Source organism: Macrobrachium rosenbergii, chromosome 17 (genome assembly GCF_040412425.1).
Source record: "Macrobrachium rosenbergii isolate ZJJX-2024 chromosome 17, ASM4041242v1, whole genome shotgun sequence".
Taxonomy (NCBI): domain Eukaryota; kingdom Metazoa; phylum Arthropoda; class Malacostraca; order Decapoda; family Palaemonidae; genus Macrobrachium; species Macrobrachium rosenbergii.
This window is the reverse complement of record NC_089757.1, coordinates 1,596,822-1,623,769: the sequence shown is the minus strand read 5'-3', so window position 1 is coordinate 1,623,769 and position 26,948 is coordinate 1,596,822. Positions and strand designations below refer to the sequence as shown.

General features: G+C 38.8%; 1 protein-coding gene across 49 annotated transcripts in view; it reads right to left on the bottom strand.

Moving 5' to 3' along the window:
* The window catches only part of shot (dystonin-like protein short stop), a 536,542-nt gene that overhangs the window by 209,082 nt on the left and 300,512 nt on the right, over window positions 1-26,948 (bottom strand). For all 49 annotated transcript variants that reach the window (XM_067119440.1, XM_067119430.1, XM_067119416.1 and 46 more), the window contains exon 2: window positions 4,676-4,737. In XM_067119440.1, the coding sequence (XP_066975541.1) occupies window positions 4,676-4,737 (62 nt within the window). The remainder of the gene's footprint in view (window positions 1-4,675; window positions 4,738-26,948) is intronic.

Sequence of the window (26,948 nt, the reverse complement as noted above, 5' to 3'; positions counted from 1 at the left end):
CAGAGCCGCGCTGTCTATCTAATGCTCATCTATACAATTATAAAAGTTAACCTAAATCCACTGCTTGGGTACTCTCTCTCTATCTCTCTCTAATAAAAAAAAAAAGGTTACTAAAACCTCTTCAAAATGTTCGTCCTGTTCGACAGCAAAATTCCTACTGCTTTACTACAGCAACAGCCTAACAATACTGACAGAACTCGATTTACTCGGGGTTCAAAAGTTTACGTATGTTTAATAAAGAAAAAACTTATCATAACGCAGTTATATACAAGTGTCTTTTTTTAACAATTTATCCTCCGTCCATAAAAAATATAAATGTATACAACAATGAGCTATACAAGGTCAAATACCTTATTCTAACAAATTAAATATGGAAAGTATTGTATATATATATATATATATATATATATATATATATATATATATATATATATATATATAAACGAAGGTTGTTGGTCTACATGAAAATTAATGTTTTATTATGCTTTGTTATTTTAAGCAAACCCCGCTATGAGGAATAAAAACAAAAAGACTTCCTTCTACCCAACCACTAAGACCGTTTCTGGCGTCTCTTACATCAGAAATCCTGTTTCTCTTTCCGACCTTCCCTGCTGTGCCAAAAACCCACAACGGCAACAACATAGCCCGGAGGCCCTCCGAGATTTCCTGTGTGGGGACAGGAATAACATCTGTTGTCAGCGACAAAAACAAATCCACAGTCCCTCGACGGCATCCTGATGCCACAAAGTCTACTTCAAAGCGAGATTAACTGGATCACTAACTCCTGCAAGACACCAGAGTTCATCTGTCAAAACTACAGCGGACTCAATTCTAGTTTGGCACAAGAACCACGAATAAAGTGTCACTCCGCCGAGGACGGGAAAGAAATTAAGAATTGGAACGTTGCAAATGTGGCTTCATCTCCACAAATAATCCCCCGAGCAAAAAGAATCCTCAGCAGGAGGTAATGAAGGAACTATGCAAAAAATGATCTCACGGAAAACAATCTAGATGACCTCAACCACTCCTCTGCAGAACAGAAGTCGTCCTGTAGTCGAGAAGGTATGAGGGGAAATACTGCGAAGATGATCTCATTCAATAACCCGTAGAGAAGAGAGATATAGAATGACGTCAGCAGACAGAGCAAAGGCCAAAGATGATACCCCTCTTGAGGTCCTTAGACTTACTTCAACGTATGCGAACTATTTATAGGAGTTTACTTCCACGGGATTTCTATAATTACATCGAGTCAATGGAAGGTGAGTCATTCAAAGCGTCCTCCGACCTTTTGCGGATCAAGAATTCAGGAGGGCGAATTCATTTGCATCTGTGAACAGCAATTCACTTGCATTCATCAGCACTTTATCATGACTCGATGTCATTTCAAGTGAAGAAAGGACTTTTGCTAACAAACTCCCAGAGGAGCCCAAATATAAAAAAAAAATATATACTTAACTATACACATCCACACAGGGAAATAGAAAACACTGCTTATAAATGCCGACTGATTTCGGTTTTAGCATTTCTAACGCATCTTCAAGAGAACTAATACACAGTGGTAGAAATTTACAATATATATGTCAAAGTGACAGTACAAACAAATATGTCAGAGGCTAATGAGTTTACTGCTCCTCTCTCTCTCTCTCTTTTATCCACCTATCAGGTACGAACATATTCTCCAACCAGCTGTAGAGTCCTTTGTGCTGACACGCTAGTAACATACTGTCAATTTATACGACCATGTATCTGCCCTCATGACGATGCTTCATTTTTTCCCCTGTGGTATTATATGTATATTTACATGACGTGCTCTGGTGGTTTCAATCAAACATACACACACAATATATATTTGTATACATAATTATACATATATGTATACAGTATAGGCAATACAGCACGAAGGAACGCATGCTTGAGAATCACTAGGTCCACGTCGGAAGGTGAATGAAACCCGGGAGTTTAAACAAGTACTTTCGTAGTTTATTCTATATTTTCAAGTTCACACTTGAAAATGTAGAATAAACTACGATAGTACTTGTTCAAAGTCCCGGTTCTCACTCAACCTCCGACGTGGACTTAGTGATATGCATGTATATATATATATATATATATATATATATATATATATATATATATATATATATATATATATATATATATATATATATATATATATATATATATATATAGAGAGAGAGAGAGAGAGAGAGAGAGAGAGAGAGAGAGAGAGAGAGAGAGAGAGAGAGAGAGAGAGAAGATTGTTGAGCATTCACAGAAAATTAATTCTAGCTGCGAAAAGCAATACACACTAGAATAAATCCTGAGAAAACGCTGCTCTCAGGAATCCGAAAAAACCCAGACTCGAACATACGGACAACTCTCGCCATGAACAGAAAACATCCGGCAAGACTTGAGTCCCTTCGTTCGAGAAACAAAAAGAGAAAGAAAAGCGCAACTGCGCAGAGCATGAGATCCATTAAAGGCAGTGACTCCACAAAAAGAACACTAGAGTGAGAAAGGGTGCAGTCCCTCCCATTCATGGTCTACTGTCTCTAAATAAAACAACTTCTGGGTTCGTCCAAAGATCTGTAATCTTTTCAGTTTTAAGCGAGATTCAGGCCCTCGAGGATTCCGCCTCGGTCTTCGGACTTCTTAGTAAACGCTATCGAAGTATTACGCCTCCTGACGTCATCCTTGCGACAGAGTGACTTTCATCACGCCAAGGCTCCGCGAAAATAGTTCATTTCCGACACAAGTTTCAGTTACAGATAACATTAAAAAATTTGATAAATAAAAACATCCGCGCTCAATATTATGAAGCCATAACCCAACCGCCTATTTTACTTTGAGAGTCCTGTAAAATATATCTTATTCCCGCACACATATATCTTGTATCTCTCTCTCTCTCTCTCTCTCTCTCTCTCTCTCTCTCTCTCTCTCTCTCTCTCTCTCTCGTAATCACCTACCGGTAATTTTTGCCACTCGAAGCTATGAACAAGCACATCACAAAAAATGTCTCGTTAAAAAGAAAAAATTGAGCTATTTGCATTTTTTTTTTTTTTTGTTCATCTCCATACTGAAATGTGTTCTCACGTGATAGAGACACGCTCAAGGGGATTCCGTCCTTCCATACGCGAATCAAATTCGATACGAACGAACAGGAACGATTAAAATGTGCAGACAACGGCAGAAATTCACATCTTTCATTATCCATTAAAAATGCTGACGTGATGTCTTCCGAACAGCGAAAGCGAGCAACATGAGACCTGGTCTGAACTTGAATAGGTGACCGGCAAGAAATAAAAAATGCTGGCGGCATACATGGTCATTCCCACAAGCTCTGGATGCGGAATGGGGAGAGCAACTTCATCCCGGTATGTGGTGTTTAGAAACAAAAAGATTAACACCTTCTGAGAAGAAAAGCATATCCCCTCAGTACATGCCAATCGATCAGAAGCAACCAGCTGAGATGCAGCTGTCTCCTCTTGTATGAGTTCACCACATTCTTAAATTAGCTGCGTAAAAATCACGCTAGATTGATTGAATGACCGACTGCGAATTACCTGACGTCTAAAGAAGACGAATGACCTTTACATTAGCGCACTGAAGGATAGTTACAGCTTTTCAGCAATGACACTACGAACTTGACAATAACGTACGCGTGTGAAAGTGTGTACGGAGGAGGCCATGAAATACGTGCTTGTACGAATGCTGAATGCAACTTCTATAAACAATTTTCTGTGAACAATATTCTTTTATATAATCATTTTATACAATATTTTTTGGAATAATCAATGAATAACAAAACATATAGCGAAAGGAATAAACTACGAAAACGATACAATTAAAATGTTTTTGGCTTTACCGTCAACTCTCACAATTCAAACATGGAGAGGAATGTATAATTTCAACAGCAGCATGTATTTCAAGAGACTATCGCTAATATCTGGTGCATTTCGATCATTGCTCTCTCTCTCTCTCTCTCTCTCTCTCTCTCTCTCTCTCTCTCTCTCTCTCTCACAGACGACTACCTGGCTCAAAATAGCAATGATGTCAAACACCGAGTGTGAATACGACGCAAAGCCTAAACATAAAAATGAGACGACCAACCGACCCCATACAGCGAGGAGCGAACAACAGAACGTGTACATAATCCGCATTCCGAGGTTAAGGTCCCTCAGCTAACGATAAGCTAAGCTTACCTACCCCGTCAAACCAAATCCCCCCCCCCCCCCGCCCCCCCCACCATTACCCTTGCCTAGATTCAACACATTTACTCTCGATGACACCTACAGGACCACCATATGCAGTGAGCATTCAATACTCTCTCTCTCTCTCTCTCTCTCTCTCTCTCTCTCTCTCTCTCTCTCTCTCTCTCTCTCTCTCTCTCTCATACATACTGATACATTAAGATTTTATGTATTTCACTCACATTTTCACTTTATGGTTGCTAGGCCACTTGAAGATAACGGACAAAATGACATTAATACATCATCTTAAAGTGTATGAAATTACAGTTGAACTACATGACCTCACAGTCCTATCACTCAAAGTTACTGAGCTGTGTGAATGCAAATTTGTTCACAATCACTCCTTTTTCATAATTTTTTTGTGATTGTTTTTGTGACACTAACACCTGACTCCTCCGCCGTGTATTTAACAATTGAGCACTTACCTTTTTTAAGTGTTTGTTAACCCATTTTGTGAAGGTCTTCTTTTGGATGGCATCTCGCTCGTCTGTGACAGAAAAAAAGAAAAATAATAATTAGTGTGACTTCAGGTACAATTCAACGACATCAGCAAAAAAAAAAAGCATAACTAGTTTCATAAATCATTATAGGATTCAAATACAGACTACACATGAACATCAGGTAAAAATATATTTTTAACTATGATATATAGTTTATAAGAGCCTTCATTGTTAATCAGAACTTAAAATATGAAACGAAAAGTCTTACTTGATAACTGGGTCACTTTTCTCTACATAAAAGAAACGTCAGTCTACTTACCGACTCCATATCATTCGACCAACTTAAATACTGTCAAGATTAAAACACTGAAATTGCTAAGTGCTACAACCTACACATCAATGCCTAAAATACACAGGAAGCACGTTTCAGTACACAGAAAACCATAAGAAAAAATCAGTTAATTAACTTTCTAAAGAAAAATTAATGATAATTCACGTACGATAATTTCAAGTAACACTCGCCTGTAAAAACAAAGCCGCTACACAAAAAATGCTACAAAATTTAAAAACGTAATTCATAATGACACTATTCACTTCAAATTACTATGGGAGAGAGAGAGAGAGAGAGAGAGAGAGAGAGAGAGAGAGAGAGAGAGAGAGAGAGAGACATTACAAATGCTTCAAAACTCTATTAATAGCAAATCAACTTTTATTTCACTTTCGTCGTTTTTTGTCGCGCTAGATACTTTTGTTTCAAACCTAAGATTTTTGGCTTTTATCCAATCCGTAACACAAATGAAAGAAGCAGGGACCGTAAGTTTCTTTAAAAATTGTTTGGGCCGCTAAAAACTTATGGCACATCTTTCAAATATTTCACACAATTCCCATTCATGAATAGCAACTCCATGCCACAGACTTGCTTGGAAACAGCAAAAATTGTGCTTCACCTGTCTGTCCTATATATATATATATATATATATATATATATATATATATATATATATATATATATATATATATATATATATATATATATATATATATATATATATATATATATATATATATATATATGCATATAATTTGTGTGTGTGCATCTAAATTCAAAAGATATAAAAAACATAAAACTGCAGTAATATCAAGTTTCAAATTTTTTTAAACTCACATTTCTAGTAACCTTAATGTACAACACAAAAAAATCACATCAACCGCAACAGCCTGCCATTTCTTCCTGGAGCCATTTCCAACTAGACAATGATTTTAACCCCGAGACGACAACTACATCCAGCATAAGGCCTAAAATCAGGACAGTTTCACCTGGATACCAGATTCGAGTAAAAGAGGGCCGCGGTTTTTTTTCTTAACTTCCAATTGCAAAGCGTTACCAGTCGCAACTGTAATTTAGAAAACCCTTAAACGGGAAAAAAGCTGAGCTGCAAGGTCAAAACGAGACACCTGACCAATGGTTATTTCGACGTGTAATAAAAATAACAGCCTGGCGCGCCCGAAGCCGCCCTGGTATTTGCGGTGCAACGCACGACATCACTCCTCCGAACCAACCACCCAAACCATCCCACAAACTAACCCCCCACCCTCCAGTTGAGAGACAGGCACAGAAGATGTATTTTCTTTAAAAAATGACCGTCATTGTAACACGGACCGGCAGAGACGATAGCAATAAATGAATAGCCACGCATCGACTACTGAAGGAATAGGCAAGCAAACACACCACATAAACGCAGAAATCTGATGCTGACAAGTGCCCACCGTATCGATATCTCGAACGGTATCCTAATCATTCGAAAATCAGCTCTAAGCACATAGACTGTGGAATGCACTGTCATACAACGGAGCAAACTATAACATTTGATGCAATTTATTCCGTCACCGATAAGTCTGAGAAAAAAATTCTGGTTTCGTAAAATATCCGAACGTCTATCAGCGCCCTCAAGATCACTTTGTGGTAAGAATGAAAAATCATACAGGTACGATATTATAAGGGGCCGAGTGACCACTTCGTTTGTACTACTGTAGGTCCACACCTGCTTCATGGTACTAAGAATAACTAAACAGCCAGTGCAGCAAATGAGTTTACAATGTTACCCTGTCACGAAGAGTTTTCTCCTCTCTCTCTCTCTCTCTCTCTCTCTCTCTCTCTCTCTCTCTCTCTCTCTCTCACACAAATCAGACAATCGTCTGGTAGTGGAGCTTTGCTGGTACGGTGTTTCCTCCCATATCAATCGACTTGTTCAAATAAATTATCAGTCATAAATATAAATATATATATATATATATATATATATATATATATATATATATATATATATATATATATCTCGAAGCCTCAAACGGAATCTGGAGCTCTTCCAGACCGGAAATAAATACCGTCCTAGGATGAAATGCGATCGGCTGGAAATATAGAAGCTGGAAACAGCCATATTAAGAGTCCTAAAAATTGAGTTAGGCATCTCAATTTATGCACCAGTTATTTTACTCATTCCGTTTCCCCTTTCTTCCTATAAGGTTGTCCTGCCCTGTGAAGACTTCTTACAAGTCAACGGTCCTTTGGGTGTTACTTGTCAATTTTGTTATTTCGATTAATATGTATGAACAATCAATATATATGTTTATATATATACACACACACACACACATATATATATATACACATATATATATACATATATTTATAAATATATATGCATACATACATACATGAGAGAGAGAGAGAGAGAGAGAGAGAGAGAGAGAGAGAGAGAGAGAGAGAGAGAGAGAGAGAGAGAGAGAGAGAGAAAGGGGGGAAATATCACTCAACAGTGCATAAACACCTGAGCGGGGTAATCTAAGAGGTGGAAAAGATCTATCCAAACACCACTGAAACCAACTACACAAAAGAGCTGACTTGTACACGGCCACGTATATCATCAGTACTGAAGATTCTATCCCAAACAGACAGGACTGGCACATGACTAAGTCACCAATAAAAATGTCAGTGATCCTGACACAGACATTTCTTTTATTCACCAACTATCTTGTTAAGAGGTAATTATTATTTTAAAATATTCCTGGGAGACGCGAACGCGAAAATAAAATGTCCACCGCTCTATGAGACATCAAGAACCAAGAACGCCAACACTATTCCGACCTGAACGGACGGAGAAAGACGCGTTCCCGGGGCACGGAGGAGGTTTGAAATTAGTTCGTGCTACTGACCGCTATCTACATTGGCAATACATTTGGATGCCGTTCGAAAGGGGATGGATGGAAGCGATTCAAATGAAAGGAAAAGTCTCCGTAGTAGTAATAAAAAAAATTTCACAGAATCGAATCAGGCCCGCCCATGCAACAAAATAGCTAATATAGCCTATATGGATTCAGAGGTGAATTTGACGAAGTTTCATTTCCGTGGGATGAGGATTACTCGGAGGCCCTTTTTGAAGGACGTGGTGGTACACATTTTCACGAAGAACTGATCACTTGAACCTTCTCTCTCTCTCTCTCTCTCTCTCTCTCTCTCTCTCTCTCTCTCTCTCTCCAACTGCGACTACAACAGTCGGCTAGCAACCAGAAACGTATCTCACTACTTGGGTCAACTAAGGACTAACGCATTTTTAAAGAAAGCTGCCCATACCATTCCCTTCCCGTCCCGTTTGGGGATCGAATACCAGTCTGCTGGTTATGAGCCCCGAGTGCCATCAATGCATCTCACACACACACACACACACACACACACAGAATTCTGGCTCCTCAAAACTGGACTCTGAGTGAAATGAAAGGTCATTTTTCACAGGATCAATTTTCGAATGCAAGCGGAGACTTAGTAATTAAGGGCAATTAACACAACGGTAGAACCGAAGTCTCAACAAATCAAAGGCCTCCGATACATTAAGCCTGGCCTTGCTTAGCAGGATTTCCTTCACAGATCCCTTTCAAGGAGGAGCGAAATGCAGAGTCCTTCATTCCAATCACTAAAATAAGAGGGCGCATCACACTGGCGCCACCAGTGAATTTGTAACATCGCATTCATGCACTCCGAATCATCTCGAAGATCTGATTCACGTTGCAGAATGACCTCAGGTTCAGTCATTTGCTTCTTGTTTCGTATCTGTAATTCTGGATATTTGGTTGTTTATCTTACGAAAGGGAAGACTAAATTGTTTATTAGGTAATCGAACGTTTTACGAAAGGGAAGGCTAAAAGCATATCCTTTCCTAAGCGTTACCTAACTGAGTAGGAATCGCACATTTCCTAAAAAGTTGTGCACACTTTTTGTACAATCTTCAAACATGACACGTATAGTTTTCCTTCCAATTCGTTAATGCAGACAGCAAATCTGCCGAAAAAACTGGCATTCACTGCTTGCGTTACCCTTAAGGATGTACTGTACAGTGCATGCATCATGGTCATGCAACCCAGCTACTTTAGGAAAATGCAGAGCAGACCCCGATGTCATTTCCCGATGTCATTTCCCCGAAAGCTGTACACGTCTGTTTAGTCTAGGGTGTTACGAACGTTAAGTCAGAAAAAAATTAAGAGAGTAATTATTAATCTCTGCTTACATCAAGGCAATTGCTCCTTACTAAATTCCGCCTTAGATCTTCGCGTGTGCTCGGATTTCCCTAAGTGAATGGGAAATTTGACACGGATCACGTTTCAAAGAGATTTCATAACCAAAATCTCGTGTTCTTGAATTGCATAAAGACAAGGATCAAATTTCAAGAATATAATCATGTGATTCAACTACTAAACACATCAAAGGGGATCTCCGAGACAACTCTTAATAAAACCAATTTATTGGTTGTAAGTTTCGGATGTACATTAATACTCATGTAGTGACCTATTCCATAAAGAAAAATCCTAATGAAATGCACTTGTCCTGAAAACAAACTTAATAAATGTGGTCAACTAATCTTCAGTATTCTTGCTCACGCGTTTTATTTATAATCTGGTTGTTAATTTTTTTTTTTTTTTTGCTTCTACGAACTCTCGTTAGAAATCTGGACATGTATAATCAATCAATCAATCAATCAATCTCTCTCTCTCTCTCTCTCTCTCTCTCTGTATGTATGTATGTATATACATATAATATATATATATATATATATATATATATATATATATATATATATATATATATATATATATATATATATATACATATATATATAAATGGGTGCGTGAGAGCGCGATGAGTATGTACCTAGAAAACAGACTACGATACATACAGAATAATCAAGGCTAATCAATAATCCACCTTAGAAATTTCTACTTATGTAAGTAAATAAAATTACCAATTGTGTTTGAAGAAAAACTCAACTAACTACCCTGAATACAAATACAAAATAACTAATAAGTACAAAAGGAAAACTTCCTTTTACAATGGCTGATTTTGAAAAGCAAGGACCATGACATTTTTTCCTGCAATAAGTTATTTATGGTATAAGGTGTGGAAGTTATTTCCTGTCATTAGCGAGTAATACTAAGATCAAATTCTCTCTGTAATTCCTAGCGTAATCAGTCTATTTCCGTCCCTCCCTCCGGGTTTTTCTTCAGTTTTTCATTTGTTTTTAAATTTTACTGGTATTTCAAATGGCTGTTAGAGCACCAGCTTACCCGATCACAGTCTTCCCGACCCAAGTTAACAAGGGGTCACGAAACGAAAAACCTAAGTCTTAAACCTTCCCGCAACGCCGTTCATTTTGCACCACCTTCAGAGCTGCCCAGTAAAATCTAGTGTAAGAAAGTGGGGGAAGGATTCATGCTGGAGACTGGAACCTGTTCTTCATGTATTTTCTATTGTTTTTCTTCAGGTTCTACCACATCCCGTCCATTCATTATATACCAAACATCTTTTCCTTTGAGGTTCAACGGCCCAGTAATTCGAGAGCCTACATTTATCCTTGAAAAATGAAACATCACATGAAATATCCTCCGCGTTCAACCTACACACACACACAGTTTAATAAGCGACGGTTACGGATAAGCTGGAAGCGCTAGGCACCCAGTCAGAAGTCCAGTCTTACTGCCCAGTGCAAAAGGATACAGTTGCAGTTTGCAGTTTTCCAACTTTGTCAAGGAATAATTTAGTCTGTTCCTTTCCTTCAACACAGAATAACATGAAAAAAAGGGAGACAGATGATTTCTAAAGTTAATTTCTTTCCGAAAGGGGATCAAGGCTACATATAATCTTTAGCAGCTTTTGGCGAAGATTAGCTATTCGAGTATATTTTGTTCAAGTTTAAGTGAAAATAATCTGCTTTTTTATTATCAAAGTGTTTTTTGTCTTATCCATAAATTATTTCCTATATCCCTGAAGGGATTTTTTCCCTTATGGTTAAGCACACTCGCCAAGGTGAATGCTTCATCTCCCCTAAATTCTAATTTTAAGGCAACTTAGATGCTTTCATACCCATGCGCGCGTTCGAACAAGCATACACACAAATATATGTATATATATACATGTGTGTGTGTGTATAATCCCTTGAGACTTTTTGCTGAGGTCAAATCTTGTAAAATAAGAAAAATGACCAATATACAGAGATGCAAAATCATATCTTTGAGGAAAGCATCCCTTAATACTGTTTATCCTGCAGTTATGACCAAGGCTCAGAAGCAACGCAATTCCTTTCCTCGAGAACCTCCAAATCTCCCGACCGAAAGCAACTCTGAGCAAAATCAAGAATGGCAATCGCCAGGTATATCTAATCTGCACACAAGGGCATCGTTTTCAGCAACCGACGGACCATTATTACTCCTCAGTTCCAGGTGCAAGTCTCCGGGAATCTCAAAAACCCAAGTATGGCATCGAGAAGCCTTTCTGGTGAGCTACCTAAATGCACCACACCAATAAATTCCCTGCCCTTTCTTCCTTCCACCAAGCACCTTTCCCTATCCCAAAAAGCAACTATCTATCACCGCCCAGCCCCTCTGCATCCCAACGTCGCAGAGCCAATCCCTCCCACTTGCAAGCCTAAATCCCTCCCCTTTCCAAAGAGGACGAGGTCGGGAGGTAAGTGGGTGTTTGACACATTCACAAAAGCCAGATTTCGCCAGCAGCAGCCCGACTGCTTTTTGCCCGAGGTCGAAATGAGCCAAGGAGACGCAGGCCGGCACAAAGGTGTCATTGCCAAAGGAGAGAGAAGAAATTCCCTCGATAATACACGAATGAGTATTTCCTGTGGTAACAAAGTGTTTGACAATTTGACTAGATCAGTTGCCATACCGGCAAATGGATATTTGTTGACGCCGAAAATCTTGCACACATGGTTGTTCTTTGTTTCTAAAATACTTGCTCTTGTGGATAATCTTTGTCGCCAAAAACGCCCACAAACTTTTCTCTGTCGCCGGAGCGAGCGAGCAAAAAAAAAAAAAAAAAAAAAAAAAAAAAAAAAAAAAAAACCTATATTGTTGTCACTGACATATAACAAATTGATACTGTTCGTCATTAAAACCCTCATACATGGGAAATTTAATTAAGCAAAAAGACTAATTGGTATTCTTAGTCGCTACAACGCACAGGAAACAGGTGTCCTTCGTTGATAAAACAAAATATTTTACCAATCACGTAAAGTGTTTCGGAAACCATAATAGGAAATAACAATGAGTAAAAGAATCATCAAATATACTGAAATAATTTCTCTCTCTCTCTCTCTCTCTCTCTCTCTCTCTCTCTCTCTCTCTCTCTCTCTCTCTCTCTCTCTCTCATTTTTCATATTTCTTAGTTAATTGCCTTCACAGAAATGTTTTCATAGATTTAGCTCGACAGGAATAGGAAGCATTTTTAGAATCGCCTTAGGTTTTTATAAAACCTACCACACGGAGATATGTATGAAATTCAGTTTCAAGGTGGGACATAATTATCCCTTAGCGAGTATCTGACAGTTTAACTGAAGTGTTTACGCTATATCTTTTTCAAAACGCTAAATCTATCTTCCGGAAAGCCTACCTGTTTATGAACAACATACTGGAACAATATTTTCACTCCAAATTTAGACATCAGACACGTTACCTTTCGTACGTCACTGTTCTCTACTGCCAAACAAGCTTAAGTACATAACAAAAGCCATTTCAAAGGTTTGCAGTCGGAATCAATCAAATCAAACGAAAATGTACAAGATTTTCCATCATATTTTACAAATGCATGAGATTCTCAAGGGTGAGAATGCAATCAGCATTGGGGGTGAGGAATCGAAAACACAAACTAGAGGAAAGGCTTCTTATAACACAGCCTAATCAACGGGCTGCCCCATAACCAAGGAAGACTTCCTTATCAACATTGTCATCACAGACAACACAGGAAAGGTCACCGGGAGTTATAGTCTTAAGTACACCTCTGAGTTACACCAGTTTTGTTCCGTGTCTTCATGATCACGTCAAATGATACCCCACAAATGGAAAACTTACGCCAGCTAAACAATTTAAATAAAAGATATAATGTTAGTTTTAGAGAGTATTCAGTCGGGGAGAGAGAGAGAGAGAGAGAGAGAGAGAGAGAGAGAGAGAGAGAGAGAGAGAGAGAGAGAGAGAGAGAGAGAGAGAGAAACTAGGAACAACCTACCTCGACTGCTTTTCAAGCCTGGCATCCAGGCACTTTGGATAGACATTGTCTCTGATCTTGTTCCACGTCGCTAATTCACACAATCAAAATTAAAGTTTCATTAAACTGTTCATATACTACGACTCGGATATAACATACATCCTGAAAAGATAGAACCCGTCACGACTCTGACACGATTTCCCGTCTCAGAAACTTCTATTGACATTAATACTGAACAGAAACCAATTAAGGGGTAAGCTACGGTATTATCACTGGGAATTATTTAACGACAGTACAATGCAGCCACAAACAGTTCCTCACAGCAATGCAGTTTACTGAAATAACCAGACTAGGAAGATAGGATCGTCACTTCTTTTTTTTGGGGGGAGGAGGGTGTTGTCGGTAGCATACGAAAGGGAAAGCACGAACGCAAAATCAATTTAAAAGTCTGACGGCTCAACAAAATGACCGTCTTCAAAACAAACGAAGGGGGGGGGCTGTTTAAACGATGTTACAACGACCAGGGCACTGCATTCATGGAATAAAATGAAGAGATGAGCTTCCGGTCGCGTGAAAGAGACCAGAAATGTGACAGGTGTGTAGATGGAGAGACTCTGAAAGGAGAGAGGCAACAGCAAACACACACTGGGATGCGACCGGGGATACTGGGTCGGATCGGCAGGAAAGAGTCCCCGACAACATTCTGCTTCACCATCACCGGCCATCCGACACACCACCTCCATGCCCCTCACAACACACACACACACACACATACACACACACACACACACTCACACAACCGTGATATATGACCTCCCAAATACACAAAATACATATACTCTTCATTCGGCGATTATTCGCACGCTGACCACAGAAAAGTTGATTTTCAGTTATGTACAAATAATAGAAGATATTCACCTGGATCTCCTAACACCGACATAAATAGGCTGCATTGAAAAATGGATAAGGTCGTGTCAGCATTTAGTCTCTCTCTCTCTCTCTCTCTCTCTCTCTCTCTCTCTCTCTCTCTCTCTCTCTCTCTCTTAAAATGCTGCTTATTGCCGATGGCAAACTAAAACCGGAGTTTTCATTGCACAAACAATTCTGCACTCAGGTACCACAGTGCTTTTCAGCCAATCAAGACCGCCGTCGAAAAGTAATAAAAATCTGAATAAAATTACGATGCAAAAAGAAAATTGTGCCATAACGTCCGTGTAGGTGAGCAAATCCAAGAATTATTATTATACCGTGTTCATATTTCAAACAAACAAACGCCTACTCGGGAACAAACACTACGAAATGAAGAAAGGGATTATGCTCGCTTTCCAAATTTCGTGAAGAAGGACCAAGACCTGGTGGGCGTGCGCGTAGGACACTATTATACCGTAGGTAAACGAGGAGGCGGACAGAAGGCGGTGCTCGATTCCAGGCGTGTGGGAGGACAATTCCACCATCATTTCTATGGTGGCGCAGCCATCCAACCTTGCGTCGTCTTTTTGTAGAAATAGTGAAAACCTACGAGGCATATATATATGTGGATATATATATATAATATATGTACATATATATATATATATATATATATATATATATATATATATATATATTTGTATATGTATATTTATGTATGTCTTAAGAGGAGTTTTATGCTCAAAGGATTTATCCTTGATATATTAAAGACTGAAATCTGCAGTGAGTGCCATTTTTAATCTTGGGGGCCACCCCTTTTATAGGATATGCATTATGGGTGAATTTATATATATCCACATACTATATTTATATATATATATATATATATATATATATATATATATATATATATATTATATAGTGTGTGTGTCTGTGTGTATGTATGTATGTATATATACACAATGAAGTACAAAGAAGTGCAGTTCAATCATAAAAGGGAAAGTATTAGTTACTGACAACTAAACCCAAAAAACTCCGGTTTCGATGTAAATGAACATTCATCTGAGGCAACAATTGGGCAACAAATTATTCTAGTTCCTTGATTCCAGAATGCATCCTCTCTCTCATATATATATATATATATATATATATATATATATATATATATATATATATATATATATATATATATATATATATATATATATAATATCATAATGCTGCTTTGGAAAATACCTAGAGTAACTTGCCCATGCAAAACTTAATTTCGTGAAAAGTCTACATTTGCTCAGCATGAAATAAAGAAAAGCAGCTCCGAGAGAGAGAGAGAGAGAGAGAGAGAGAGAGAGAGAGAGAGAGAGAGAGAGAGAGAGAGAGAGAGAATTTTTATTATAAAATCAAATTTGCAAAGACAACGGTAAACACCCCAAAGAGAGAGAGAGAGAGAGAGAGAGAGAGAGAGAGAGAGAGAGAGAGAGAGAGAGAGAGAGAGCGTGGGCAGAAGGGTGAGCGACCCGTGAATAAAGAGAGGCAAAGACAACAGTAGGAGGTGCGAGCTGGAGGTGGAGGCGGAGGCAGCGAGGGCAGGTCGGGTCGTCCGCCCACGTCTTCACATACGAGTCCCATTTGGAGCAACTTCAACCTTCAACCAGTCAGCGGAGGTAAGCAGAACGAACTGCATCTAGTTAGTCCCTTGGCTTGTTCGCGAAGTCAGGAACGGCAGGCGCCATTCTGAGAACTCAAAAATAGGAGGTCTTTAACGCGACGAGAACAATCCTTCACAAAAAAAAAAAAAAAAAAAAAAAAAAAAAAACTGTAACATCACGAGCCCAAAAATCAACCCATCATCGAACTGGCATGAAAAGTACTCTACGAGCCGTGCGATATTCCAAATGCATGCCAGTATGCCTCTCAGTAACGTGTACTTCGACACACGAACGCAAACACACACAAGCATCCTGTAACCCTAGTCCCCATTTTCTATAATGCCCGAGTCAATGGTTTTGCAGGGCGAGTGATGTTGTCCTTCACCGACCACACCTCCAAAGAGCCAAGCAAGCAGCGCCCTGGTCGCGATAACATTCAGATGATACGAGAGAAGGAGAAGGGCACGCTGCACTTACTGAACCGGTTTGCGATTCCACAAAATTCCGTCTGCTGTTACGACCACCATGGATTCGTTTTTATATTTTTCTCGTTTTTGCGCTCTTACTGCACACAACGATGACCGAGGGTGAAATCAAACCAAGCAAGAGGACGCCATTGTCCCTTCCAAAGTCAAACTGGAATACATTCATTCTTTTTCCCAGACGGGAAAATCCATCGAGCTCAGTTGAAACTTTCGAACGTCGACGTTACCCGACAAAGGAAACGAATCAGTGAACAATTTAAAAATAACGATTTCATGTGGACCTCCGCTTCGTTATCTACTTACTAAGAATTCTAAATAAAACCTCAATGCCAGCCAGTCGTACATACAAAATTATTCATACGCAGTTTAGTTTTGAAGAATATGCAGCACACGTAGTGTGAGACATCAGCGTAGTTAGATTTGCGTGTTTGTTCTGAATAAAACATTAATTTCTTAAAGGCAAAGGAAATTGGCTTCAGTCCAAGAATTTAAATATCAAATATTGACCAAAGACTGGCCAATTTGGCAAAAATAAAAAAAATGTAAAAGCAAATGTTAAAAAGTTACAAAGAATCATAAAAGTCTCCAAATTTGGGTGCTAGACGGGAATCAATTTACCAGTAATATGTTGCATGAGAAAATAGCTGTTGGCTTTTATGCAATAAAAACAACAGCATTGCTTTCAATTGTCTTTGGCAAAAAAATTACAGGTGGCAATTTACTAAAAAATCTTTGCATCCTCAAACAATTTTGAATTCTTATAAGAAAAGACAAGGGGCTTTCATTATTTTTGGGGGAGGGGGCCTCCTAACGCTTTCGAGAGATTGCGTAAATGATTAACCGAAAACCTAAATCTCCCCACAAGAGGGGAATAACATATTTGACTTCACCTTTGCTAAACAGAATGTTGCAACGAAACAGGTAAGGTATAAGTATCACGGGTCGACAGAGAAATAAGAATGAATCAGGAGTGAAAGAAGCAAAAACGTCAAGAACACGAATGTTCCTGTGGGCGATTTGGCCAAAAAACGATCCCAACAAACAAAATTTGTTCCCTCTCACCATATTACCATATCATTCATGATCTCTCCATCTGACGCACAAGTCCAGTGACAAGATCGGCACTAATGCTCCAGAGGAACGAGACACCTCCCTCCCTTCCTCGAGACTAACCAATCGCCCTCACCTCCAACACCCCCTAACTGGGGTTGCAAATAGGGTTGGGGGAGCTTGTTTAGAAAGCTGGTTGGGCTGCATATATAATCCAATTTATGGCGCACAACCAGAGGACAAATAAGACAATCGATAAATAGATCGAAGCAGTATTTTTTGCCAAGATTTCGTCCTAGTACCAGTTTTTTTTTTCTTTTTGCCGAAAGAGCAAAGCCTGCGACATGTCTTTTATAATTATTCACAAAATATGAGAACACAAAAACGAAAAAACATAAAAATAAAAACGGTTACTGATGTTCGATTTGGCTGGCCTTGTGCCAGTACGGCCCCTTGCCTTTGGGAGGCGGCAACAAAATTAACAACCACTACAGCCGGATAATATTATCATTTCTTGCAACAATTTTTACAAATACAAACAAGTAAACTTATTCAAAGAAGGGAGGAGTTTTAAATGGACAGATTTCTTAAATAAACTCACAAGGAAGCATTCAACAAAACCAAAACATTTATTTTTCACAAAATATTTTATCAACTCGTTGGGTGTGTCCCTAATTTGCCTCCGAAAGTTTACGTGGGAAAAGGGGAGGAGGAGGAGGAGGAGGAGGAGGAGGAGGAGGAGGAGGAGGAGGAGGAGGAGGAGGAGGAGGAGGAGGAGGAGGAGGAGGAGGAGGAGGAGGAAGCAGCGGCTTAAAATCGAAGGAATAATGATGATATGACGTGACACCGATGCTATGGAAGTGAACTGCATCGCACAGGAGTCTATATGTTATCAGAAAGTGCTGTCATTACCATCCATTCTGTATTCATCTACTTATACAAGTTATCTTTATAAGATGACATATGTATCAGTTATTTATAATAAAAAAAATGGGTCAGTGATTCGAGAAGGAAATATAATTTACAACGCCAGCGAAAAATAAAGACGTGGGAATTACATTTAGATTACATTAATTTAGCAGCAATGCTTCCCTAGATTGACTGCGCCTCAAACCAGGGGAAAATGACGCCGGGGTAACTATCTAGAATTCTAGATGGATCACGGGAGGAGAAACCACTCACCGTCTTCACAATGAGGGCCACGATGCTTTAAGCTTTTTCATTGTGTATCTGAAAAAGTTTAAATCCTACAACTACAGAATAGCAAAGTGCAGCCTACCTTTGTTATTATTTCTATTCATCTAAAGAAAGAAAAATCTAGGTGCACAAAGGATTTCAATTTAACTATAAAACAACTTTCCAAGAAAACTTTATCCTCAGCCGAATCTGTAAGGACTTTTCAGTAATATACGGTGAAAAAAGTTGGCAAATCAAATAACGTCTAGAATTCTTTACCGTTCGTGTAAAAAAAAAAATAAAATCTGTAACTGATGAAGAACGACTGAGGTTTGAAAAAACGTGAGTTTAAGGATGTCCTGATCGACATCACATCGAGTTTGTTGGCTGTAATACTGCAAGCTTATTCTTAGCAAAGGTTGTATATACTTTTATCCTTCCCAAGGACGGTTAAGTTAGGAGGGTTGAAGTCAGGAAGGGCACCCATCCGTAATACATCTGCCACAACAAATAACGAAATGGGCCGTTCAGTGAGAGTTAGGAACGCCTGCAAAAGGCTCATTAAAAACAGCGACCCCAAATAAGCAACGTTAACTCTAAGGCGGAGGCTAAAAAGATCTTCAAATTTTTTTATTTAAAGGTCATTTATAGAGAGAGAGAGAGAGAGAGAGAGAGAGAGAGAGAGAGAGAGAGAGATCGTATGTGATAGCAGGATACCAAATCTGAAAAACAAAGCGATACTATCTCCCGAACTACTAATGCCCGCAATAAACCTGCCAAAACGAAGCGACTGGGGAAGTCAACGCATATATCAGCATAAAGAACGACCCGGTCCCCATGCTGGCCGTAGCGCCGCATTAGGACCAAATAGAAAGTGACTATACTTGCAACAACAATTCCGATCTCGAAGTAGCTCCTCGGCACATCAGAAGCAGGTGGGAGGCGACGGAGGTGTATCCCTTTCACAACTTGGACGATAAAAAACAAACAAGTTCACAAAAAGACATTTGAGAAGACTGGTCTTCGGAATACACGAAGCCACCCAGCCAGGAGCTGAACGAAGCCAGCAGCGCTATCTTTCCCTGGCATCCTGAGCCTTATCTCTGAAAGAATTCAATCGGGGGAAAGGAGGGCGTCGTCGTGAGAAGGGAGCAATCCTTTCCAGGACTCCCAGATGGCCGCTGCGGGCACCTTAAAAGGAGCTGTGTGAGTTACACTCTTTAAAAAAAAAACTTTATGGTGACTCAAGTGTCATTTATGGCTGCCAGAACTGCCTGGCTTTAGAAAGGGTCCCCTGCTGTTTCTCTTCTCTAATCACGCTCATCTCTGCCATTTCACTTTGCCATCACAAACGTGCGCGCGAGCGCGCTCCCGTACATCCACACCTGCTGGTAATTATAGCCGGGCGCTGATTTCATGGGTGCCATTTATTTTCTCCTATAAATTGGATTTCATCATGTCGAGCCAGTAGCTCTGGTCTCCAAGACACAGACCCTCGACGCAGAACCTTACTCATGCCAGCATTGATCTTGGCACATGCCTAATGCTGGTGGCCGCAGCCGCAAAACACCTTCACAGCCTAATATACATTAATAAAAGGTAAACAAAAGCACTTACTTAGCAGGTCATTACTCATGGGCTCTTGAAGGACTTCATTTACTACCACACAAACAAATGTCATCATAAGCATTAATTCGAAACGCTAACTTCAGACAAAATATGTTATCATGACTTGGTTCAACTGACTTATAAATCCTCCGTCTCCAAAAATACGTTCTTCCTAAATAAAGGACGAAAGATTGTTCTCGGGGATAGCCACAAGAAGGAATCCTCTGATCCTATCCACCACGGAAGACTGGACATCCTACCTTACAAGAAAATATCCCCAAGATAAGCGGGATATAATAAAAGCTTTAGGAAGGATGCATACTCTATAATCCGTTACAAAGATACTGTGCAAGCACACACACAAACAATTTCGTCCTCTTCAGAAATAAGTTTATTATACACACACACACACGTGGTTATAGTAAAAGCGATTAACTCATTTGTGGCACGACACTGCACTGAGAGCGCTTGATACTGAAGTTCTGTCTGTTATTTTCCTGAGGTGTGTGTGTATATATATATATATATATATATATATATATATATATATATATATATACACACATATACACATACCCATATATATAATCAAAACGGTGTGGTTTTTATTAAAAAAAAATTGAGTGATAACCATTTAAGTATTATTTGTCAAACTGAATACTTTCATACATGCTTAACCACATAAAAAAGAAAAAACGCCGTATAAACCTTATAAGGAAAGGTTTACAGAATAAAATTACCATTTCCCCTGACAAGGACATGTTATGTTGTCAACACATTCGGAATGATTAATTATACACAAGGCGACATGGCGGACCCAAAAAGTCAAAATGTGACATATTTTCTAACAAACCTTACAATATCAATGACAATCATCATCTGTCGGTACAATGAGGAACGTCCACAAGGTAAAACCTGAGCGGATAAATCAGGAATATATACAGTAGTAAAAGAAAGGATAACAGTGTGGAGGGTAAAAGAAAAAAACAAGCACAGCAAAACACGGGCAAGAGTCAAGTTCGGCAAATAGAAAACCGAAACTGAATACTGAGTTCTTCACTTGTATAATCAGGAGACGCCTTCATAAAAGATGAGCATCGCCTTCGCGAACAGTCGCACGGAAAGAAAAATGGCAAGAGATGGGACAGCCAGCTCCCCGCACACACCATTAACTAGACACGAACCAACTCGACAATCCACACTTTCATCTCGCCCATACCTCTGCCATCGATCAAGTGGCTGATTTTCAGTCATCTCCCGTTTACAATGCACAACATTTTTGCAATGGCATTACTATTCTCGCTCTGTCTTGGCCATACTTTAAAAGCAAAAGGTGCTTCTTGTGCTTAGAGTATTTGTAATACATATATATTTAGTATGTGACAATAATCATTATTTTTCTCTTATCTGGAGCCATGCACTGTTTGGGAAACAATTATATATATACTGTAATATATATATATATATATATATATATATATATATATATATATATATATATATATATATATATATATATATATATATAATATAATACCACAACCCGTGCACGGCACCTGATTGTCATGTGAAGCAACTGAAAAAGCCCAACGAAGATACGACACAGTGCCAAGCACTTTCGTGTGACTGTCACATCTTCAGGGGCTCAAAGTACTTTTCTGTTAATTACAGGAAAGCACTCCGCACTCAGTTATTCTTTTTTTTTTTTTAACTTTCCCTACAGCTTTAGCTATATATATATATATATATATATATATATATATATATATATATATATATATATATATATATATATATATATATATATATATATATATATATATATATATATATATATAATACACAGACGTAAGAGGCAAGCAGTTCCCAAGCGCGAACCTCCTAAAATGGACGATACTAAGACAAGTTCCATGAACAAAGAAAGTAACAGCGTTGTAAATCCCCAATTTTGGACGAACAGTGTCCAAAGACTCTTGACTCCAACATCGTCCAAGAATAGGTAGTAGTGGTAATAAAAAACTGCTAAATGTTAAAGTGGAGACGAGAGAGAGAGAGAGAGAGAGAGAGAGAGAGAGAGAGAGAGAGAGAGAGAGAGAGAGAGTGTCACTGTACAAACGAACGCTCCTAACTTTTTCTTTATACGAGTATGCTTACAGATTTGATGCGGTAAGATTTATGGTCACTGTTGAAATCATAGCTACTATGATTATCTACGCAATATAACAAGTAAAATATGCCCCGAAGTTTCTTCGGCGCAGTCGAGTTTATGCTGTATGAAACTTTCAGCCACGGCCCATGAAACTCTCAGCCGCGGCCCTTGAAACTTTCATCCACGGCCCGGTGGTGGCCTGCGTTGTTTGGTACCTATAGCGGTGCCAGACGTACAAATATGGCTAACCTTAAATAAAATAAAAAGTACTGAGGTTAGAGGGCTGCAATTTGGTATGTTTGATGATTGGAGGGTGGATGATCAACATACTAATTTGCAGCCCTCTAGCCTCAGTAGTTTTTAAGATCTGGGGGCGGACAGAAAAAGTGCGGACGGACAGACATATAGCCATCTCAACAGTTTTCTTTTACAGAAAACTAAAAATGATTAGCTACCCTAGCTTACCATAAAATAAACCAGATGAATACTTCTTATTCATCATTTCTGTACATACCTATAAACACTCAGGAAATCTATAAATATTATGACATAATCTCTAAACATTTATCAAATGTTTCTTGATGGCAAGTCTACTTTCAGCAATCAAATGCGATCCAGTACCTCTGAGTATAATTTATGGGGAGCTCTTCTTTTTCAAAATTCGTACGCAACTCGTTATCAGTGATAAGCATGATAGATTAGCCCTATTTATCGCCCCGCCATCATTTAGAAAATGAAGCTTGTCTACTTTTAGAGTCAAAGAAAGACTCAATAAGAAGTCGAACCACTTTACCCTCGCTCCAAGCAAAGCATCAAGGGTCACTCCAGTTGAAATTTGGAGAATCTTTCAAGTGCCCCAGCCACAAAAAGAATGAAAAACTCCAAGAGAAGCAAGAATTATAATAATATGAACATCAATGTAAAATATGCAGACGACTTATAAGAATAAGAATATCAATGTAAAATATGCAGACGACTTTTCAAAAAATAACCTATCATGTTCCTGCTCTCTGCACGCACGGGGGTAATAAAAGGGCTTATCGCTTTAGTGGGGACACTACCCCTGCAATTAAACCAACAATAAACATTTACAGCAGTCCTCTCTTATCACGTCGCCAGTAAGCGCACATGCAGAAGCAATCACTCATTCTCTAGCTACTCCAGCTCTCCGATTTCAATGTGAGCCACTAGTTCCTCGTTGGACTGGTCGGCAGAGTTCTCGGCCAGCACTCGGCTAGGCCCGAGTTCCAGTCTCCGACCGGCCAATGAAGAAGTAGAGGAATATATTTTTGGTGATAGAAATTCATTTCTCGGTATACTGTGGTTCGGATTCCACAATAAGCTGTAGGTCCCGTTGCTAGGCGACCAATTGGTTCTTAGCCACGTAATATAAGTCTAATCCTTCGGGCCAGCCCTAGGAGAGCTGTTAATCAGTTCAGTGGTCTGGTTAAACTAAGGTATATTTAACTTAATGTGACCCCCCCGACTCTCACATCAGGGACACCCCGCCCACCCCCCTTACTCTGCGATTTCAATGCAGAACACGCACCTGTAACATTCAGGAGACTGTCTACCCGAAGTCTCTTGGGTCTGAGGCACTGCTAACAAATTGATAAACCTTCCATTATCTCATTCGAAGATATTTCTCAAGGAGAGGAAGAAATTATAAACGTACGTGTGTGTGTATATATATATATATATATATATATATATATATATATATATATATATATATATATATATATATATATATATGCATACATATATATATACACAGTATATATATATATATATATATATATATATATATATATATATATATATATATATATATATATACACGTGTGTTAGGCACTTGTATAAAAAATTCCCCAAGTCACTAAAAACAAAGATAAATTTACATGAAAACACCATTAAATACACTTGCAAAAATGTGTGAGTGGTAAATACTAAGCAAGGGAAGCACGGGGTCATTAACATCAAAGTGAAGATACCTTGCAAAGACAGTTGGTGATAACCACATAGGCAGTGGCAGTTTCTATGACAAGGATTCGAGCCGAAACCAGGCGGTTGCGAGAGCCACAACTGACTTACGACACTAGTGGCTTTAAGGTCAATGTTCATTGTATTAACTGTGTGGTTCGTATTCATATTTTGTTCATGACGGTTGCAAAAATAAGCCACCTAACCACAAGAAATAATCTATGTCCAGAAAGTTAAGCTCCATGTAGTAATTTTTTTCCACAAGAACTTATATAATACATGCATACACTCAACATTTCATTTTATATATATATATATATATATATATATATATATATATATACACATATACAGGATATATATAAATATATATATATATATATATATATATATATATATATATATATATATATATATATATATGTATATATGTATATATATATATTTATATATTATACATTCTTCTCTATATTTGAGAAGTATATGCCTCATAGTTTCTATAAGGGATAAGTGATTTTTAAAAATTTAGCTCTTAGGAAATCACCTCAGCAGAGTAGTTGAAAACGGAGTGCAGCAACGCAATATAAACAGCTCAGTAAAGCTTTGATGCGTAATCTGTAAGTGTACGGGCGTATGATTCGAAATTCACTCTTTTTCTTTAAATTTCGGGTGTGAAGAATGCCAGAAAATGCCCTCACTAATGAAATATTTGAACTAGGATAGTTGGATGCAACTATCCTGTCCGACCTATGGTAATACATACAGTACTTGAAGTATTACCCTCAAACATCTGCTAGGTTATGGAACCCAATCCTCACAGCCAGTAGGAACCCTAATTCTCTGAGAGGGTCAGGTCAAGAACCCCACCGTCTCAGAGGGTCAAGAACCCAAATCGTCTGAGGGGGTCATGAACCCAAATCGTCTGAGAGGGTCATGAACCTAAATCGTCTGAGAGGGTCATGAACCCAAATCGTCTGAGAGTGCCATGAACCTAAATCGTCTGGGAGGGTCATGAACGCAAATCGTCCGAGAGGGTCATGAACCTAAATCGTCTGGGAGGGTCATGAACCCAAACGTCTGAGAGGGTCATGAACCCTAATCCTCTGAGAGGGGTCTGGAGCCCACATCCCCTAACTAGGTCTGGAACCCAAGTCAGCCAGAGAGAAGTCAGCTGACTGGGTCAGAAACCGCAAATCCCCATTTTGCGATTTAGCCCTAATCCTCTGTTAGGGTATGAAAGCCCAATCTTTGAAAGGCTCTGGAACTTCAATTTCAGTAAAATTCAGAAGACCTTGGCGTGAAGAGCCAGCCGCCTCAAAGTCTCTATACCTCTTCCTCGACCCTTCTTCTCAGGGAATTCTCCAACTTTCTCCTTGCTTCTCAGTCTATGGAATCTTCGCTGTACCTAAGTATTGTGAAGACCCATTGATTATTCATTCTCTTCCACACACAAACACACACGCACACAAAACGCACAAACTACCCACAGTATACGCATGTACGTATGTTAGTTGATATTACTTAACGAAAACTGGCATTCCAGTCCGTGCTTAATAACAGGAAAAATCGAAGGTGGCACATAAAATCATTATCAGTAACATATATCCCACGTAATACAGACCAAAGCATTTCTCTTTGCCACGTCAACAGGAAAGCAGAGTGTCATTTAACAAGCCTGAGGCACCCTTCAAGATTTCACCGGTGCTATGAATGCCGCATAAAGCATTCTTCCTAACAGAGGGCGAATGCATCTAAGATTACTCTTATTATCTGCTCATTTCGATCAAGTTTTATCAACAGATGACTAATATAACCATATCATACAAAAGAGATTAATACTGATAAAGAATGAATCATTAACTGAAGGGTATAAAGTTAATCTATCTCTTTTGTCATCCTGTATCAAAAGAAACTGCGAAAGATCTGAGCACCAATACTGAAGGTGTCAACTCATAAAGTACAAATGAATAAACAGAAGTGACAAAATGCTCCGTACTGTAAGATACAAAATGTCTATACTACTCTAAATGAGAGAGAGAGAGAGAGAGAGAGAGAGAGAGAGAGAGAGAGAGAGAGAGAGAATTTCCCATCACAGCACAACAATATCCACCATTTGATATATTGCTCATGTAGAATCCCCAGCCTTTTTAGCAAAGCATAACTCACGACCATGGTTTCCATATTGCCTCAACCACCTGTTAGTGAAGTTACCTGAGCGTGGAAGACTTCTCGAGAGGTTGCCACGTTTAGATTTATCGATTAATGACGTCAGCTGCATCAGCTGATCGACGGACCGCGATGCTTTTACACATGGCAACTACACCTTCCTGATACCAACACACCCTCTAAGGTTATACTTTCCAGGTCTCGCATTCATTGACATCTGCAGATCTTGTACGGTGTACTCGTATCTCTGAGGGAATTGCGGATTTGTTAAAAGGAAGGCTAGAAAATGCGTCCAGACGCTAAATGAATATGTTATTCCTTGAAACATGCTCACAATTTACAGAACAAATGTACATTTCTTTTTTTTTTTTTAAATACGCGAAAGACGCATCGGCATAATGAAATTAACCAAAAGTATTGCCACATTTGTTATATTATTTTAGAACCTGTGAAATTGAACACAAGGATAAAAAGGTTATGATTTGAAGGAATCCGACGTATACATTTCCATTCCTAATCAAAATGCAGCGCTTCGAAAGTTAATTTATTG